The 19,740-nt window shown below is 39.9% G+C and overlaps 1 protein-coding gene across 1 annotated transcript in view; it reads right to left on the minus strand.

Annotated features, from left to right (window-relative positions):
• Nucleotides 1–19,740, minus strand: part of LOC126101028 (uncharacterized) — a 73,742-nt gene that overhangs the window by 15,443 nt on the left and 38,559 nt on the right. Inside the window, exon 3 of the mRNA XM_049911693.1 lies at nt 4,403–4,570. Within this exon, the coding sequence (XP_049767650.1) occupies nt 4,403–4,570 (168 nt within the window). The remainder of the gene's footprint in view (nt 1–4,402; nt 4,571–19,740) is intronic.

A 19,740-nucleotide genomic window follows, 5' to 3' on the forward strand; every position in this document is an offset into this window, starting at 1 on the left:
GACATTATGGAATGAAAGTAAGCATAGTATGCCAGCTATTTCATTTTTATATCCCCTATGTCTGACACAATTTGCATTGCAAATAGAGATTTATTAAGACGCTTCAGCAGTTCTGTGGTGTGCTTTTCCCAGTTGAATTTATTATCAAGCAGTAATCCCAAGAGTTTAACATTGTCCACTTCTTCTATCTACTTGTCATCATATTTTAGGCATATACTCGTGGGTCACCCCTTACAAGTTCTAAATTGCATGTAATGTGTTTTTTCAAAGTTTAGTGACAAGGAATTGGCTAGGAACCAGTGATTAATGTCCACAAATATTTTATTAGCTGATATTTCTAAGACTACGCTTGATTTGCTATTTATTGCAATTTTTGTATCATCGGCAAACAAAACGAACTTGGCATCTGGTAATGTTAGCGAGGAAAGGTTATTGATGTACACAAGAAAAAGTAAGGGCCCTAAAATGTAACCTTGTGGAACTCCACATGTAATTAGTTCCCAGTTGGATGATGCCTGATAACTTGATACTTGTGTCTTTCCTAATAACACCCTTTGTTTCCTGCCAGAGATATGAGATTTGAACCATTTTGCAGCATTTCCTGTTACACTATAATATTCTAATTTACTTAAAAGAATATTGTGATTTACACAGTCAAATGCCTTTGACAGATCACAAAATATACCAGTTGCCTTCAATTTTGTATCTAATGAATTAAGCACATTTTCACCGTAAGTGTAGATAGCCTTCTCATATGCAATGTTCGTAGATAAAGGCGACGAAAGGAATCTTCACACGTGTTGTTAACAGTTTTTTTAACTTGCGAATGATGTCGGTGTCCAGCGGTGATAACCAAATGGTCTTAATGCAACACATTAGGTACTCGGTTGTAACGACAAGGCAGAAGCTTAATAACTTGTTTCCTGACTACGGTGTTTTATTTCCATTTAACATTAATCAATCACAGATACTGTCCAAAATCACAACTAAAATGTAAATTCGGAATACACATAAAAGTTACGAAGAGATACAATGTCTTTTTAACCACAAGTCAAAGACCTTCCTGCGTGTTCACGCCCTCCGAGGCGGAACGAATCTGACATAATTGACGCGAAGCAAGAATAGTATATATCTCGCGGTTAGTTCTGGAAGGTTCCATAAAATTCCATAGAACAATTACTATGTAAGTAATATTCTCAATTTAAAGTTTATGTTTCCCAAATGTAAATCCTTTTAGAGAGTTATGAAAGTGACAAGTGTTAACAGCATTCTAAAATTAGACTAAATATTCCTAAAGCTATTGGCTTTATATTGAGTTGATAACTTAATCAGATATTGACTGTAAGTCAATAACAATATAAATACATACAGTTGTCTTGAATGGCTTAAAATAACTTTGCAAAATAAGAATAAATGATGATATTCTGTTTTATGTGGTTTTTCTGAAATTTATTGGAAAACTAATTTTCGTGGTATAATATGGCACCATAAATAATGATCGATATATAAACTGAAAAATATGTATGTGGCAAAGTTTCATCTGCGAACCAGAAAACTGAGTTCAAATACGACCATAAATTAGGTTGTATCTTATATTCCTGTTGGAGGTAAAAATTCCGTACAGGCTTGATTTATTACACGATGGCTATTTCTCCATGACCTAACTGCGAAAATTATTGAAATGTCACACACGACCCTTCTTAAAGGTCTTCCTGTAGTTTCATTTATAGAGAAGGTATGGTAGTCTCTGTTTTCGCAACATCCTCTGAAGAGCACAAATAAACTAAGGTAGGTCTCTGAGGTCTTTTAATACTTTAATTGGTACGTTTTTATATGGACCGCGTTTCTATAACGTCTTTCAGTTTTACATACAATTGTTCTGATTTTGTAGATGTAAATTAAATGTTCTCAGTTCGTCCTTCAAGTAAGCTGATAGTAGACTGCTTGTAAGACAAAAAGAAAAATACTCTCCACGTTTTATTGATTATTTACTTTTCCTTTCGTGACCTCGTTTATATAAGGTCATAATGGTAGCCTGTTTTGTCTGTTTTTGTTGCCGGGAAATCTAAAATACTTTTTTACTTGTAAGTTGTCAGACTAGTTGTCTGACGTTGTTGCCATACAATGTATTCAGTGTTACTTCGAAAGACGGGCATTACGGCCGATAATGTATTTCCTCCACACCCCACAATACTGACATCGCTTACCAAAGCAATGTTAAGTGTGACTCGTCAGGATACCGAATAACTGCTGCATAGTTGATCCAGGCTGTCAATCCAACATTAAACGTGGCTTTAGTCATCTGTCATACCTAGCTTCACATTTCTGGGCTCATTTCTTGACAACACTACAACTACATGATTTCTTTTAGGAATGTATGAGCAGAGTGTCATTGAAATCAAGGAAGACAAATTAACAAAAACTTTGACGAAGTACATCCCTTCTAGTTCTGTATGCAGCAGACAAAGTGAAAACACATTCATGACATGACTTCATTCGTCTACGTAATATAACAGTAACATAAAATTCATATTTTCAAAAATATACATTTTGTTTGAGATGGATGTGGTTCCCTGACACTGTCTCTTATTACTTTTATCTTCCCCTTCGTGTATAAAAGTACGATATTCAGCAGGGGATCAAAACAAATACCAGACGTCCAAGATAGCTGTAGGTTCAGATTTTCTAGAAATACTTTTCAGTCCTGGAATGTGAAGAGTAATATTTTCAACTCCACTTCGAATACGTGGTTTACAATATAACTCCTTTTTCTTTCGAAACTAAAACTTAGTTTAGGATCTGGATTTTTGATTTTGTGGCCTTCACAATGTCCGTATGAACACACATCGGATTCAGATTCATGTACTTGATTTGTATTTTGAGCTTTATGTCCTGCAATATGTTTTAATGCGATAAACTCAGTCACTTGAAAATGGCATAAAAAGCCGAAACCTGGGTCGTAGTTAAATAAACATCGATACAGTCAAATCTCAGTGTGTTCATTTAAAAATTATTGTGTGACTGTCGCTCAGAAACATAAAAAACTGTTTCATGTACTTGAGATGATATCAGTTAACTAAAGGTCAATTTCATCTTCTATAACGCAGAAGTGAAAACCATTGAGTAAGAATTTCAGGGTCAGTAAGACACTGTTAGACCGTTTTCGTGAAGCCGTAGTGATATAAAATATTGTTTATATCCATCAGGTCGTGTAATAAGATTAAAAGCTAGTGGAAACTCTTATGAAAGAAAAGATACTGAGAGATTTAAGAAACTGAGTGGGACTTGACCTTAATGGTGATAGCGACATACAATTTTGGGGTGGTGGAACCCAATCGAAAAAATCTTTTGTTCGTTCACCTTGAAACAGCAGTATTACAGGTCGTTACCTTTAGTACTAAAATAGTGATGGAGACTTAGAGACAACGGTTTTCAAAGCCATCTCCCTTTTATCGCACAAAATCAACGAGGTGTGGTGTCCCTCGCACCCAGTTAGTTCGGTTATGGTTTAAAGAGTAGTCAACATCAAATATGAAGATGGATACCACGTATTATTCCTGTTTCTATTTTTTAATAATGAGTATTATACTTTCAATCTCAATGAAGAATTACGTAGATATATTACACTCTAAGAAACTAATGAATTAATAACCTCTTTCATCTTCTATTTTAATTAAGGGAGGAGGACGTCAGCTGATATACTATTGTTGCGTAGAATAACCATTTATTCACATTATTTTGAAATAAATTCCAAATAGATGTATCTGGTGACGTTCACTTATAACTGGTAACGTTGCCAGCGTGTTAAGTTGAAGCTACGCCAGTGTCCATGTGTACGTTATATATTACTATACATGACATCAGCGTTCTGCTTTAGACTTGGTGATTCTCCCTCCACTCTGAAGAGTGTAAAATTTGTTGAGAAAAGTCAAAACAGTCTACATCAAAACAGATATCAGAGGAGAAAGTGAACATCTGGATGACTGTAAGATTCCTCCCCACACAAAATTTGAAAATCGATCTTTCTGCACAGGAAATTACGTTTCTTTTTTTCATTACCATTATGTGTTGTAATTATCATCAGCATATTACAATAAATGTGTAAATATGTCTTTAAGCCTACTTATTTACCGTATGTACTTATGTTTAGGTAATATCAAATAAAACACGGCACAAACGTTCAAAACAATGTCATTAACTGTCAGTTTTCTAAACTGACGTATTTCTAAGTGTTTGTACGTCAGAGTGTTGAGTGAGTGACTATAACGTTTCGCCAGGGGGCTTATACGTAGAGTCTACATTTCTTCAGATATACATAAATGTCACACGTTTAGTAAGAAAAAGAAAAACTGCATCTAATTTAGAATCTAGCCGAAGAGAAAATGTTTTTAGGTAAACTCACCAGGTAGAGGTGTAGAGGAGACCCGATTAAATAGCCAATGAGGATTAGGACACCTAGAATGATAAAAGCTACTATCGTGCCGTCGACAACTGCCGTGCGCACAAGAGTAGAAGGACCTAAGCCAACTTGCTGGTTAGTTGTGAGACAGGCTATAATAATGGATAAAACCTGAAAAGAAATCATACAAATATTAGTGGGCTACGTATAGACAACATACAAAAATCCTTTCCAGGCTGATTTTTTCAAGACATTTATTTCTGTTGGACGCAAATGTATTGGTAGGCAGTAGATTCAAGCACATTTTTACAGCATGAGTGCTACACAGTTTGTTACGGTACAAGGACCAATAGGTAATTCATTTAGAAATGCTAACAGACGTACACTGAGGTGACAAAGGTCATAGTCATGGTCATGGTCATGGTCATGGTCATCTAATATCTTGTCGACCTCCTCTTGTCTGACGTAGTGCAGCAACTCGGCGTGGCATGGACTCTAGAAGCCGCTGGAAGCTCCTTGCAGAAATATTGAGCCACGCTGCCCCTATAACCACCCATAATTTCTGTAACAGTTCAAGTGTTGCAGGTGCCGGATGTTGTGCACGAACTGAACTCTGGATTATCTTCCATAAATGTTCGATGGGATTAATGTCGGGCTATCTGTATGGCAAAACCTTTCGCTCGAATTGTCCAGAATGTTCTTGAAACAAATCGTGAAAATTTGTGGACCAGTGACATGGTGCATTGTCATCCACAAGAATTCCATTGTTTTTTGGGTACATGAAGTCCATGAACGGCTGTAAATGGTCTCCAAGTAACCGAACATCCAGAGGACCCATTCCATCGTTGTTTGGGAACATGAAGTCTGTGGACTGCTGCAGATGGTGTCAAGCAGGCGAACATAACCGTTTCTAGTCAATGACCGTTCCAGTTGGACCACAGGACCCAGTCCATTCCAACTAAACACGGCCCACACCATTATGGAGCCACTACCAGCTTTCACAGTGCCTTGTTGAGAACTTGGGTCCATGGCTACGAGGGGTCTGCGCCACTCTCGAAACCTACAATCAGCTCATACCAACTGAAATCGTGACTCGTATGACCAGGCAGCGGGCTTTTTTTTCCGTTGTCTAGGGTCCAGTCGATATGATTACGAGCACAGGAGATTCCATATGGGCGATTTTGTGCTGGTATATTAACGCCAAATTTTGGTACACTGTACTAACGGATGCGTTCGTTGTATGTCCCACAACGATTTCTGCCGTTATTTCACGTAGTGTTGCTTGTCTATTAGCACTGACAATTTTGTGAACACGCCGCTGCTCTCTGTCGTTAAGACCGTCGGCCACTGCGTTTCCATGGTGAGAGGTTATTCCTTAAATGTGGTATTCTCGGCGTACTCTTGACACTGTGGATCGCGGAGTACTGAATTCCCTAGCGATTTCCGTAACGGAATGTCCCACGCGTCTATCTCCCATTACCATTCTACGTTCAAAGTCTGTTAAATGCCGTCGTGCAGTCGTCATCACGTCGGGAAGCTTTTCACTTGAATCACCTGACTTCAAATGATAGCTCCGTCAATGCACTGTCGTCTTATATCTCGTGTACTTTATCTGTATATGTGGATATTGCTATCCCATGACTTTTATTACCTCAGCGTATTTTTATAGTATGCAGTACTTTGAAGTCCTGTGTGTGTTGTGCACTATATAAATAAGTAAATAAAAAATCCAATAGGTTTACATTGACGTTTTAAATTGTAAAACAAAGTATACCATTCACTGATAGAAATAAATTATGATGAATGCTCCATTAGATGTCTCATACTTTTCATCGACCGTTTTATGAAAGAAATATGGCAGATATGAATAATAAATTGAGTAATGCATTAAGTGCGAGAAGTACCTGTCAGAAGATACTTCTTCAGGTCACATAAACGGTGACAAAAATGCTATGCTCATCCTTAGAAAAATTAAAGACTATAAACATACGTAATGAAATTAGCAGGAAAGCTTATATTCTGCTGGATGTTTATTTCTGCTTGCTTAATAATAACATGTAAATACTGATAATTGTGGTTGATTTTTACTTTTAATTGATTGTATAACTATATTTATTGCTGGATTGGGAGATAATTTTGAATTTGATTTAAGGAAGATTATTGCTCTTTCTACTTTAAGACAACTTGGTTTAATAATAAGAATTTTTGCTACAGGTTATCGAAAACTTGCATTCTTTCATTTATTGGCTCACGCTTTGTTTAAGGCGTTATTATTTATGTGTGCAGGTAGAATAATTCTTGCTGGTGTTTTATTGAAGTTAGGTAGTTATGGAATTTTCCATGTTATAAAGGTTATTTCTTATTTGGGATTAAGGTTTAATTATTTTTGATTATCTTTAGGTTTATCTCCCAAAAATGCAGATATCTAAATACTGTAAGAACAATAGAATATTTACAATACGTATGGAGAATCACGTAGCTGTAGGGATTCCAGTTCTGGCATCTACTACTTCAGTTAATTTGTGGACCCCTTGGAAAATTTAGTAACTAATTCTCACAATATTCTCACTGTTCATTTCTCATGGATTTTTTTCAGTTACATTACCAACTGTTGGATAACAGTGAGTGACAGTTCATAAAATATGTTAGCGACTTCGTGTGCAATTAAACCCAATGAAAAATTATTTGTGAGTGCACAAAGGCTTATTATCAAACTGGACAAATAGGGTACTGCCTGCAACATTTGTTATCATTAAGTTATATTTGTAACCGGGTGCCAGCACAATCTTTTTATTCGCTTGTAACTGAAGAATATAAATGATTTTTGTATATAAAGATCTTAAAAGTTTCCAGTGAACGCAATCCCTGTTTAGTTGGCATCTAAATCATGTCAGGTATGGTTTGATCTTGAGCTCTTAATTAATGTTTCTGCCATCAGCAAAATTTACAGTTTTTGACAGTCGTTTAAAATCATAAGAGCGTCGTTAGTTTAATTTTAATTTGAACCCAGCATCGTATTTCATTTTCTGTCTTTTTCGGTTTATGTCACTCTCGCAAGGTAGCTTCGCCGTGAGTTTCTCTGTTACATCTACGTAACACTCCGAAAGCCACCAAACGGTAAATGGCAAAGGGTACTTCTGATGTCAATAACTGATATGCTGTCACTCCACCTGAGGTCGCTCTGGATAGTTACTCCTGGATATTTTAACGTGGATACTGCTTTACAGCAGTTTGTCATCAATAGTGCAGTTGAACGGTAGTGCCTGCCGGAGTGGCCGAGCGGTTCTAGGCGTTACAGTCAGGAACCGCGCGACCGCTACGGTCCCAGGTTCGAATCCTGCCTCGGGTATCGATGTGTGTGATGTCCTTAGGTTAGCTATGTTTAAGTAGTTCTAAGTTCTATGGCACTGACGACATCAGATGTTAAATCCCATAGTGCTAAGAGCCATTTGCACAGTAGTGGATTTATTTTCCTACGTGTGCGCAATATGTTTCATTTATTCACGTTCAGGGTCAACTACCAGAGCCTGCACCAGTAATCAATCCTTTGAAGATCATTCTCGAAATCTGTAAGTCTTCTGACTACTTTCCTATAGACATCCAACGTTCGAAAACATTCTGAAAAAGCTTCCGACGCTTTTTAATAGATCATTTATATACAATGTAAACAGTAGCAGTGTTTCACACTTCTGTGGGGTGCTCCAGAAATTACCTTAACATCTCTCATTTTTGTTCCGCTAAAGGAGACGTGTTGAGTTCTGTCAGCAAGGAAGTCATGAATCCAGTCACAGATCTGGTCCCATATTCGATAAGCCTTTTTTTTTTTTATTAACCGCAACGTGGGGCAGTGTCAAATTCCATTCCTAAAGTCAAGAAACACGGCATTATCCTGAGCGTTGTAGTCTACAGCTCTATGGATCTCATGGAGAAACAGAGCTAATTGAGATGCGCAAGATATCTGTTTGCGAAGTCGGTGTTGATTTGTAGGGAAGTGATTTCGTTCTCCAAAAATGCCATAGTTCTTGAGCATAAAATGTGTGGCATAATTCTACAACTGACTGACGTCAATGTTACAGGCCTACGATAATGAGCATCTGTCCTACGGTCTTCTTGAAAATGGAAATGACCAGCTCTTTTTTCCAACCGCTAGGTACCCTTCGTTGCTGCATCGATCTACATAAACTGCTGACAGAAGGGGTGCAAGTTCTTTTGCATAATGTTTGTTGATTCTTATAAGTATCTCATCTGGTCCTAATGCCTTTCCACTACTAAGCGATTGTAGTTGCTTTTCTATTCGGCGAACGGCTATCTCAATGTCTGCCATTTCGAAGTTCGCAAGATGTTTTGAAATGAGGGACCGAGCTACATCTTCCACGATCAGACTACACTACTGGCCATTAAAATTGCTACACCACGAAGATGACGTCCTACAGACGCGAAATTTAACCGATACGAAGAAGATGCTGTGATATGCAAATAATTAGCTTTTCAGAGCATTCACACAAGGTTGGCGCCTACAACGTGCTGACGTGAGGAAAGTTTTCAACCGATTTCTCGTACACAAACAGCAGTAGACCGGCGTTGCCTGGTGAAACGTTGTTGTGATGCCTCGTCTAAGGAGGAGAAATGCGTACCATCATGTTCCCGACTTTGATACAGGTCGGATTGTAGCCTATCGCGATTGCGGCTTATCGTATCGCGACATTGCTGCTCGCGTTGGTCGAGATCCAATTACTGTTAGCAGAATATGGAATCGGTGGGTTCATGAGGGTAATACGGAACGCCGTGCTGGATCCCAACGGCCTCGTATCACTAGCAGTCGAGATAATAGGCATCTTGTCCGCAGGGCTGTAACGGATCGTGAAGCCACGTCTTGATCTCTGAGTCAACAGATGGGGACGTTTGCAAGACACCAACCATCTGCACGAACAGTTCGACGACGTTTGCAGCAGCTTGGATGGCGTGTACAGCTCGGAGACCATGGCTCCATTCAGCAATACTAAACAGTCCTCCAAAGTAGTACGTTCAGTCAACGATTTAACAATTGCAAATTTCAGGGAAAGCCTACAGCAGTTAGACTGGGATGAGGTGTACCTTGAACCTGATGCCAATTTAAAATATAATTTATTTCATGACATTTTTGTAAATGCATTTGAAAACTGCTTCCCCAAGAAAATAGTTAAATATACTCGTAAGAAACCTCGTAACAAACCATGGCTTACTAAGGGTATAAAAATATCTTGTAACCGGAAAAGGGAAATGTATCTGACAGCAAGAAAGAGTAGTGACCCAGAAACTATCAAACATTATAAAAACTACTGTGTTATATTAAGAAAAGTTATTAAAAAATCCAGAAGTATGTGTATCATGTCTGAAATCAGCAACTCTGATAATAAAATTAAAACAATTTGGAATATTATTAAAAGAGAAACACGTCAACCAAGAACACAGGAAGACAGTATTACCATCAAATTGAATGAAAACTTTACGAACAAAAAGTCAGAAGTTGAAAATATTTTCAATAATCATTTTCTAAATGTTGTGGATATAGTAGGATCCAGGTGTTCATTAGAAGATGCTAGGCTGTTAATGGAAGAGGCCATACCTATGCAATTTGATACAATTGAAATCTCACCCACTTCTCCCTCTGAAATTAGGAAAATAATAAATTTGCTTAAAAGCAAAAACTCACATGGAATTGATGGTATTTCCAGCAAAATACTAAAAGCTTGTTCTCAACAGATAAGTAAGATTCTCAGCCACCTGAGTAATAGCTCTCTGGAACAGGGAATTTTCCCTGATAGACTGAAATATGCTATTGTTATACCTTAGCATAAAAAGGGGGATAGATCTGAAGTCAACAATTACCGTCCAATCTCCCTTCTAACAGCTTTATCCAAAGTTTTTGAGAAAGTAATGTATTCAAGAGTAGCTTCACATATCTGTAACAATGAAGTACTAACAAAATGTCAGTTTGGTTTCCAGAAAGGATTATCAACAGAAAATGCCATATATGCTTTCACCAATCAAATTTTGAATGATCTGAATAACCGAACACCACCCATTGGGATTTTTTGTGACCTCTCAAAGGCTTTTGATTGTGTAAATCATGAAATTCTGCTAGACAAGCTCAAGTATTGTGGCATGAGTGGGACAGTGCACAAATGGTTTAATTCGTACCTAACTGGAAGAGTGCAGAAAGTTGAAATAAGTAGTCCTCATAATATGCAAAGATCAGCACATTCCTCAAACTGGCGAACTATCAAGAATGGGGTTCCACAAGGGTCAGTCTTGGGTCCTTTGTTGTTCTTAATATATATTAATGACTTGCCATTCTATATTCATGAAGAGGCAAAGTTAGTTCTCTTTGCTGATGATACAAGTATAGTAATCACACCTGACAAACAAGAATTAACTGATGAAATTGTCAATACTGTCTTTCAGAAAATTACTAAGTGGTTCCTTGTAAACGGACTCTCACTGAATTTTGATAAGACACAGTACATACAGTTCCGTACAGTGAATGGTATGACGCCATTAATAAATATAGACCTTAATCAGAAGCATATAGCTAAGGTAGAATATTCCAAATTTTTAGGTGTGTCCATTGATGAGAGATTAAATTGGAAGAAACACATTGATGATCTGCTGAAACGTTTGAGTTCAGCTACTTATGCAATAAGGGTCATTGCAAATTTTGGTGATAAACATCTTAGTAAATTAGCTTACTACGCCTATTTTCAGTCGTTGCTTTCATATGGCATCATATTTTGGGGTAATTCATCACTGAGGAATAAAGTATTTATTGCACAAAAGCGTGTAATCAGAATAATAGCTGGAGTCCACCCAAGATCATCCTGCAGACATTTATTTAAGGATCTAGGGATATTCACAGTAGCTTCTCAGTATATATACTCTCTTATGAAATTTGTTATTAACAACCAAACCCAATTCAAAAGTAATAGCAGTGTGCATAACTACAATACTAGGAGAAAGGATGATCTTCACTATTCAAGATTAAATCTAACTTTGGCACAGAAAGGGGTGAATTATACTGGCACTAAAGTCTTTGGTCACTTACCAAATAATATCAAAAGTCTGACAGATAACCAACAAGTATTTAAGAAGAAATTAAAAGAGTTTCTGAATGACAACTCCTTCTACTCCATAGGGGAATTTTTAGATATAAATTAAAAAAAAAAAAATTTAAAAAAACAAAAAATATAAAAAAATAAATAAAATAAAAAACACAAAAAAATGAAAGAGTTGTTATATTAACTTAAGTATGTTGTTAAATTAACTTAATTATGTCATGTATTGGAAAATTTGGCTCGTTCCACATCATTACGAAATATCGTATTCATGATCCATGGAACTAGTATTAATCTAATCTAATCTAAACCTTGACGCTGCATCACAGGCAGGAGCGCCTGCGATGGTGTACTCGACGACGAACCTGGGTGCACGAGTGGCAAAACGTCATTTTTTCGGATGAATCCAGATTCCGTGTACAGCATCATGATGGTCGCATCCGTCGTTTGGCGATATCGCGGAGAACTCACATTGGAAGCGTGTATTCGTCATCGCCATACTGGCGTATCACCCGGAGTGATGGTATGGGGTGCCACTGGTTACACGTCTCGGTCACCTCCTGTTCGCATTGACGGCACTTTGAACAGTGGACGTTATATTTCAGATTCGTTACGACCCGTGGCTCTACCCTTCATTCGATCCCTGAGATACCCTACATTTCTGCAGGATAATGCACGACCGCATGTTGCAGGTCGCGTAAGGGCCTTTCTGGATACAGAAAATGTTCGACTGCTGCCCTGGCCAGCACATTCTCCAGATCTCTCACCAATTGAAAACGTCTGGTCAATGGTGGCCGAGCAACTGGCTCGTCACAATACGCCAGTCACTACTATTGATGAACTGTGGTATCGTGTTGAAGCTGCATGGGCAGCTGTACCTGTACACGCCATCCAAGCTCTGTTTGACTCAATGCCCAGGCGTATCTAGGCCGTTATTACGGCCAGAGGTGGTTGCTCTGGGTACTGATTTCAAAAAATGGTTCAAATGGCTCTGAGAACTATGGGACTTAACTTCTCAGGTTATCAGTCCCCTAAAACTTATAACTACTTAAACCTAACTCACCTAAGGACATGACACACATCCATGCCCGAGGCAGGATTCGAACCTGCGACCGTAGCGGTCGCGCGGTTGCAGAGTGCAGCGCCTAGAACCTCTCGGCCACTCCGTCCGGCCGGGTACTGATTTCTCAGGATCTATCCACCCAAATTGCGTGAAAATGTAACCACATGTCACGTCTAGTATAATATATTTGTCCAATGAATACCAGTTCATCATTTGCATTTCTTCTAGATGTAGCAATTTTAATGGCCAGTAGTGTATTTCTGAAGAGCGAATGCAGTATTTCGGCTTTCCCTCTGTTATCCCCCTTTTCGATGCGACTGTGGTTACTGAGAGAGTGAACAGAGGATTTCGAATCACTGCTTTTACTGACTGAACATGTGTAGTTTAGGGATAGTATGGCTTTGGCAGTGGAGAGGCGAGCACGTCCGGTTTGCGTCTAGCTTATTGTGGTGCTTGCGAACGAGCGTACGTTTGGTTACTCCTGCGTAGCGGCTATTCCTCGTGTCTGAATTCATCTAGCATTATGCATTTTCCTAACGCCAAGCCACAATTATATTTACTCGTCCTTTGGATCATGAAGGACCAAAAGAATGTGAAGTGGAACAGTTTATATTGGACGAAATGCTTCTCCCGGCGCAGCATCTTCTCGGAACTCGTTTTTCGATCGTTAGTACCACTGAAGACACAAAGCTGGCTAAGGAAGAGCTGTGTGTCGACGTTGTGCGGCGCCATACTAACCGTCTCAAGTTCTGATACTCTAACGGGCATATAGGGACTTGGAAAAGGCCGGGTGATACGGGAAGATTTCAGTTAGATTACATCATGGTCAGGCAGAGATTCCCAAAGCAGATACTGGATTGTAAGGCGTGCCCAGGAGCAAATACAGATTCAGATCACAATGTAGTAGCGATGAAGAGTAGGCTGATGTTTCGGTGATTAGTCACGAAGAATCAATACGTAAAGAAGTGGGATACCGAAGTAATCAGGAATGACGAGATACGCTTGAAGTTTTCTAAAGCTATATAAACGGCATTGGGAAATAGCTCAGTTGGCAATCAGCTCAAGAGGAATGGACATCTCTAAAATGGACAATCACAGAAGTTGGAAAGGGAAACATAGGACTAAAGAAGGTAACTGCGAAGAATCCTTGGGTTGGTTGGATGGTGTGATCTTCAGTTCAGAGACTGGTTTGATGCAGCTCTCCATGCTACTCTATCCTGTGCAAGCTTCTTCATCTCCCAGTACCTACTGCAACCTACATCCTTCTGAATCTGCTTAGTGTATTTATCTCTTGGTCTCCCTCTACGATTTTTACCCTATACGCTGCCCTCAAATACTAAATTGGTGATCCCTTGATGCCTCTGAATGTGCCCTACCAACTGATCCCTTCCTCTACTCAAGTTGTGCCACAAATTTCTCTTCTCTCCATTTCTATTCAATATCTTCTCATTAGTTATGTGATCTACCCATCTAATCTTCAGCATTCTTCTGTAGCTCCACATTTCGAAAGCTTCTATTCTCCATTTATCGTCCATGTTTCACTTCCATACATGGCTACACTCCCTACAAATACTTTCAGAAACGACTTCCAGACACTTAAATTTATACTCGATGTTAACAAATTTCTCTTCTTCAGAAACGCTTTCTTTGCCATTGCCAGTCTACATTTTATATCCTCTCTACTTCGACCATCATCAGTTATTTTGCTCCCGAAATATCAAAACTCATTTACTACTTTAAGTGTCTCATTTCCTAATCTAATTCCCGCATCACCCGATTTAATTCGACTACATTCCATTATCCTCGTTTTGCCTTTGTTGATTTTCATCTTATATCCTCCTTTCATGACACTGTCCATTCCGTTCAGCTGCGCTTCCTGGTCCTTTGCTGTCTCTGACAGAATTACAATGGCAGCCATTGAAGCAAAGGTGTCTTTCGTTGCTGCGATCCTTTCACGAATTTTCAGTCACATATGAAGTAGTGGGTAAAGTCGGTAGCTCCATGTGTCCATACGTAGCTGATGATGCAGTATGTAGGGAAATCGCAACGCCAGAAAACTGTAGGGAAATGCAAGAGATCATCGCTATTAACTGGTGATAGACAGAAATAAATGTAGATTGTTGAGTATAAGTAGCTGAAAGACTCATTATTAATCCGTTACATTAATCACTATAAATCACTGGAAACAGTATTATCCATAAATTCCCTGGGAAAATCAGTCTGGAGAGATCTAAAGTAGTTGGAACACATAGTTGAAAGCAAAGCAAATCTCAGGTTGAAATTCACTCGATGAGTCCTACGGAAAATCTCCCGTGAAATAGGTAGCTTACAAAAACTTCGCATCATCGTTTCTTGAGCATTGTTGAAGTACTGAGTATCAGTGTGGGAGCATACCTGACAGGATTAATGGAAGAGATAGGGAAAAACCTAATAGGATCCGCGTATTTCGTTACGAGTATGTTTAGCATGCCTGAAAGCATCTCAGAGATACTCATCAAACTTTGGAGACAGACGTTACAAAAGAGACGCTGTGCATTACGGAAAAGTTAATTTTGAAAGATTTCCAGAGCGTACATTTCAGTAACATTAGGCATTTTAATGTGTAGAATCCATGAGACTTGAAACATACCACCCTTCCTCATGAAAAATATTAGTCACACAATTCCGAAGATCGCTAGGGTACATGTATGCGAAAACTATTGCACATCTAATTACAGCAGGAATAAACTACATAAAAGTGAAAAAGAAAGTTGAGGGTCTCTTAGGTGACGATCACTTTGACTTTAGGTAAGGTGAAGGTGGAAGGGTGTCAATCCGTTCCTGACCTGACACATCTCGTTTATATTTCTTTAATTCCGTTAACCACAATTACAGCTATGTTTATATTGCTCGATTTACACTGGTTGCTAATTAAAATAACGATGTCAGTAATCGTACAGGTTAAGCCATATTTTCCTATACAAGGTGGTCAGAAACTGAAACGCTTGTGAGATCGTTCGGTTTCCTAACATACATTTATCACTTCCATAAAAGGTACATTTTAGCTGGAAATGGGCATTTGAACAGGTGGTACCTCCAGGACTCACAGATGTCTGCGCATTACAACACTGCTAAATAACTCGCAAACGACGCAACATATCGAATTCTTTTCTTAAAAATTATTTTTCAGCACAGCCTGTCCTGCAACACCCTTACAAGCTTTTTAGATTCTTTCTGGCCACCCTGTGTGTTAACCTTCTCTACGCTATGATAACTGAAGAAAACTTCGCAAGCCAAGATCGCTAACAAAGCATTTTTTCAATGGCCTGTATCGACAGAGCTTGTAAGTAGGCTGTTTATGTTTTTATGTTGGTAACGCCACGTAGCGCTCTGTATGAAAATCACTGACGGTGCTGTGTGCAGTCTGTGGCTGGTTGGCATTGTTGGAATATTCGCTATTGTAGTGTTGGGCAGTTGGATGTGAACAGCGCGTAGCGTTGGACAGTTGGGGGTGAGCCGCCAGCAGTGGTGGATGTGTAGAGAGAGATGCCAGAGTTTTGAGAGGTTGCTATAAGGGAAGATCTGGACCTGTGTCCGCCAGGAAAAGGGAATTTGTAAAGATGGATGTCATGAATTGATAGATATATATATGATGACTTTTGAACACTATTAAGCTAAATACATTGTTAGTTTTCTATCAAAATCTTTCATTTGCTAACTATGCCTATCAGTAGTTAGTGCCTTCAGTAGCTATAATCTTTTATTTAGCTGGCAGTATTGGTGCTCCCTGTATTGCAGTAGTTCTAGTAGCGAAGATTTTTGTGAGGTAAGTGATTCATGAAAGGTATAGGTTATTGTTAGTCTGGGCCATTCTTTTGTAGGGATTATTGAAAGTCAGACTGCGTTGCGCCAAAAAAATATTGTGGGTCAGTTTAGTGATGATCAGAATAAGTAAAGAGAGAAATGTCTGAATATGTTCAGTTTTGCTCAGCTGTTTGAAAATCAAATAACGTAGAAGTTTACCAGCCCAGTCATTCATAATTTTTCTAAGGGGACGGTTAAAGCTAAACAGTCATCACTGGATCTTATGCTTTAAAATATTACAACATATTGTCCATCAGTGCAGCAAGTCATTTCACGCTGCGTACACACTTCCCAGTATCATGAAGACCACTAGAAATTAGCACATCAGATATTTATGTTTGTACATAGTGTAAGATGGCAAGAACTATGCCCCTTACATGAAGTCATTACAGATCACCTAACTCACGTTGAGCGAACAGTAGGGCAGAACAAAAATGACTGACAAGGCACAATGCATCTTGTACAGGGTATAGTATGGACGTACTGGAATAATTAATGTTGGGTGATGGTTTTAAAGTAATTCACACGACATGAAAAACTTTGTGGAAAGGCGTCGATTTACTGGAGGTTAGTTTAGCCCAGGGAAGTATACAGAGTTGAACGCTGCACGCGGCTGGGGAGCGGCGAAGGGAAGCAACAATAGGCAGCTTAGGGCAGCTTAAGATGAGTGACAGTGAATAGGTGGTAGACCCCATGCTGGTGTACCGGGAACTTGTACACCTGTTGATAAACGTCCGTTGTCCCGTTTTCAGTGAAACATGCGAGAAAGCCACACAAAGCTGTGGTGGAGCGGTCAACAGAGGTCAAAATATGCGTGTTCGTGACTACAGCAACTTCACACTGAATTCACGGTCCGCAGAGTCTGAAGTAAATCAGGTGAAGAGCGACAGCATGAAATACGCCGGCCTCCAGTGGGAACGTAGGACCAAGGAATTTGAAGTACTCTCCTGGGAGTCAGAATTCCGGAAAACTTGGTGTTTGTGCAGACGCTGACCTTGATGGGGGGCCTGGGGGGTGCTAAATAGAAGAAGTTGGGAGGAAATGAAATTTTGTGGGAATTTGTTCACTTCGCAGAGCAGGCATTGGTCGGTGCTGGGAAGCGATTAACGCGACTTTCGCTGCAATTGGCGTAAGTGATTTTGCTGGAGGGGAAACCGAGGCGAAGAGCAGACTGGGAGAAGTCCCCGTAGAGGTCTTCCATTCCCAGCTTGCCTAGAGTGCGGACGTGGCGTCCTTTACTCAGCTTGCCTGAGAAAGAGTGAGCATCTCTGCAGTTTAGGACTTAGCAAATGTAACGATTGAGCTTGCGGAGATAGAAAGTTTTGGTTCAGCTATATACTGAGCAAGAAAGCTAGGAGTGAATAGACGAGCGCAGCCTTGCAGCACCATGAGGTCGGCCGACGTCTGCACAACGACGCCGCTCCGCCAAACTGTATTCGGTGATATTGCTCCCTCTCTGGCCACTGATTAATTTGTTGAATCACATTGGCAAAGTTTCCACGAGGGTTTCATGAGCCGTGTACTGTAGAATTCTTCTCGTACTTCCCTTTACGCCTGGGCCAGTCGATAGGAATTACTTTTGAGTTATTGAGCTTTACTCCATGCAAACGCAATTTATTACCACTGCCTGGTAGGAGAGTCATGTAATGTGATGATTGAAGGTTGTGAGTTAAAATAAATTTGTGATAAACGACTGTATCTGTTTTCAATCAAGTAGTTGAAATCCGAAGTCACTTTGTTAATTAATTTTACGTTCAACATTTGCATCTGCTGTTCAATAGCTGCATATAACATCAATGTGCACCCCTTTTTAATTAAAAGTGATTAATTCTGAATGAATTAATGTCAACACTGCCACCACAGTTCAATCAGGAGTCACATTGCCTTATTACTTTCTTTGTGTTATCCGATATTTCGGCAGTTTTGCACTCTCTGTTGATCTGTTAGTCAATTAGCTGTGCTGAACACACGCCAAAACCAGATAAGTGACGGGTGGGGTGTTACAGTAGAAACCGGTCATCCAATAGAACGATTTTTCAGCGACCATGGCTTGTGAAGTTTTGTTCTGTTACCATACATTGCAGATGGCATATCTGTCATATCCACACTGTAGTGAATATTTAACATGTCTGTGGTCATGTTAACTTTTGCATGTGGAATAGTGAATGTCCCTTGCGAACCTTGGTCTGGGGAGTCAGCACTATACCACAACAAGGGCTGCAATTTGAGTTTCCTGCAGAGATAGAGTTCAAAAGGACGAACCTGACAGCTGGAACTTCAACCGACGGAGAAGAAAGGTAATGCCTCTGATCAGCGGGGCGCGGGTACTCTGCCGAGCAACATTGTTCTACTGGGCACCCTTCCAAAGGACCGGCAAATGTTTTACTCCATGAGCTGCAAGAAGGCACTGTACGCCGCCAAGTGAGTCTGGCTACAAACTGGAGGATAACAAACCTTGGAGAGAGTCGCCCGAGACAAGTCTATGGCCGCTTTACAGCCAGGGCCCAGGTAGGTCAAAGGAAGCCTCGCACAGGGCGCTGTACTCAGCCCAGTGACTTCTGGTATGGCATGTGTAATCGGGAAACAGTCTGAACAGATTCCTGTCTCCTGCTGTTCCGAGAGAAGCGAAGCTATTCAGCTCTGTTTGCTGTGTTTTCGGTCCCCCGGAGAAAGCAAGTTGTGTTAACCTGCCGGCATCCGTGGCAGTATGAGGATTTCTCCAACCAAAAGGCGCGAGATAGTCTAATTGGATGTTCTTAAATAAATATTCGAGAATGGGAGACTAGGAATTGACTTCCTGAAAATTTTGTGCGCGAAAAAATCACGAATTTGCTGACTAAAGAAGAAATCAATGACTTAGGGTAGCTAGATAAAATGTTCTAGAAACGGTGTTGGCGGGAACCAGGCAAATTGGAGCACTTTTTCTCCGGCTCTTTGGTGGAAGAACAGAGAGTACCTTAAGAATTACACCATTGGCCAGAATTTGGTGGGCGTTTTTTCATTCGAGAATTGTTTCTTTGTGACACGGACTCTGCTCAGACCACAGACAGGAGACGCGGGCGATTTTATTTATGGCTAGGAGTGCGAGAACAGTCAGTGTTAAGATTTCAAAGAGCACGCTCGGGGAGAGTTAAGACGACAATGTTAGGGGCTTCAGCAAGGAGATGCAGCAGCGAACGGGGCCTCTGCCCTGAGAGCAAGACTGTGCATTGTCTGATGAGAAGCGGAGGAAGTCATCGGGACCGTACGCGGTATGTGTCTCCACACATCCACTGTGATTGGGCGGCATCGACTGGTTAGGGAGGAGTGAAGTCAGGTGTCTTTCATCATTCAATTAAATTCAC

The sequence above is a fragment of the Schistocerca cancellata genome, chromosome 9, assembly GCF_023864275.1.
Source record: "Schistocerca cancellata isolate TAMUIC-IGC-003103 chromosome 9, iqSchCanc2.1, whole genome shotgun sequence".
In the NCBI taxonomy this organism is placed as follows: Eukaryota; Metazoa; Arthropoda; class Insecta; order Orthoptera; family Acrididae; genus Schistocerca; species Schistocerca cancellata.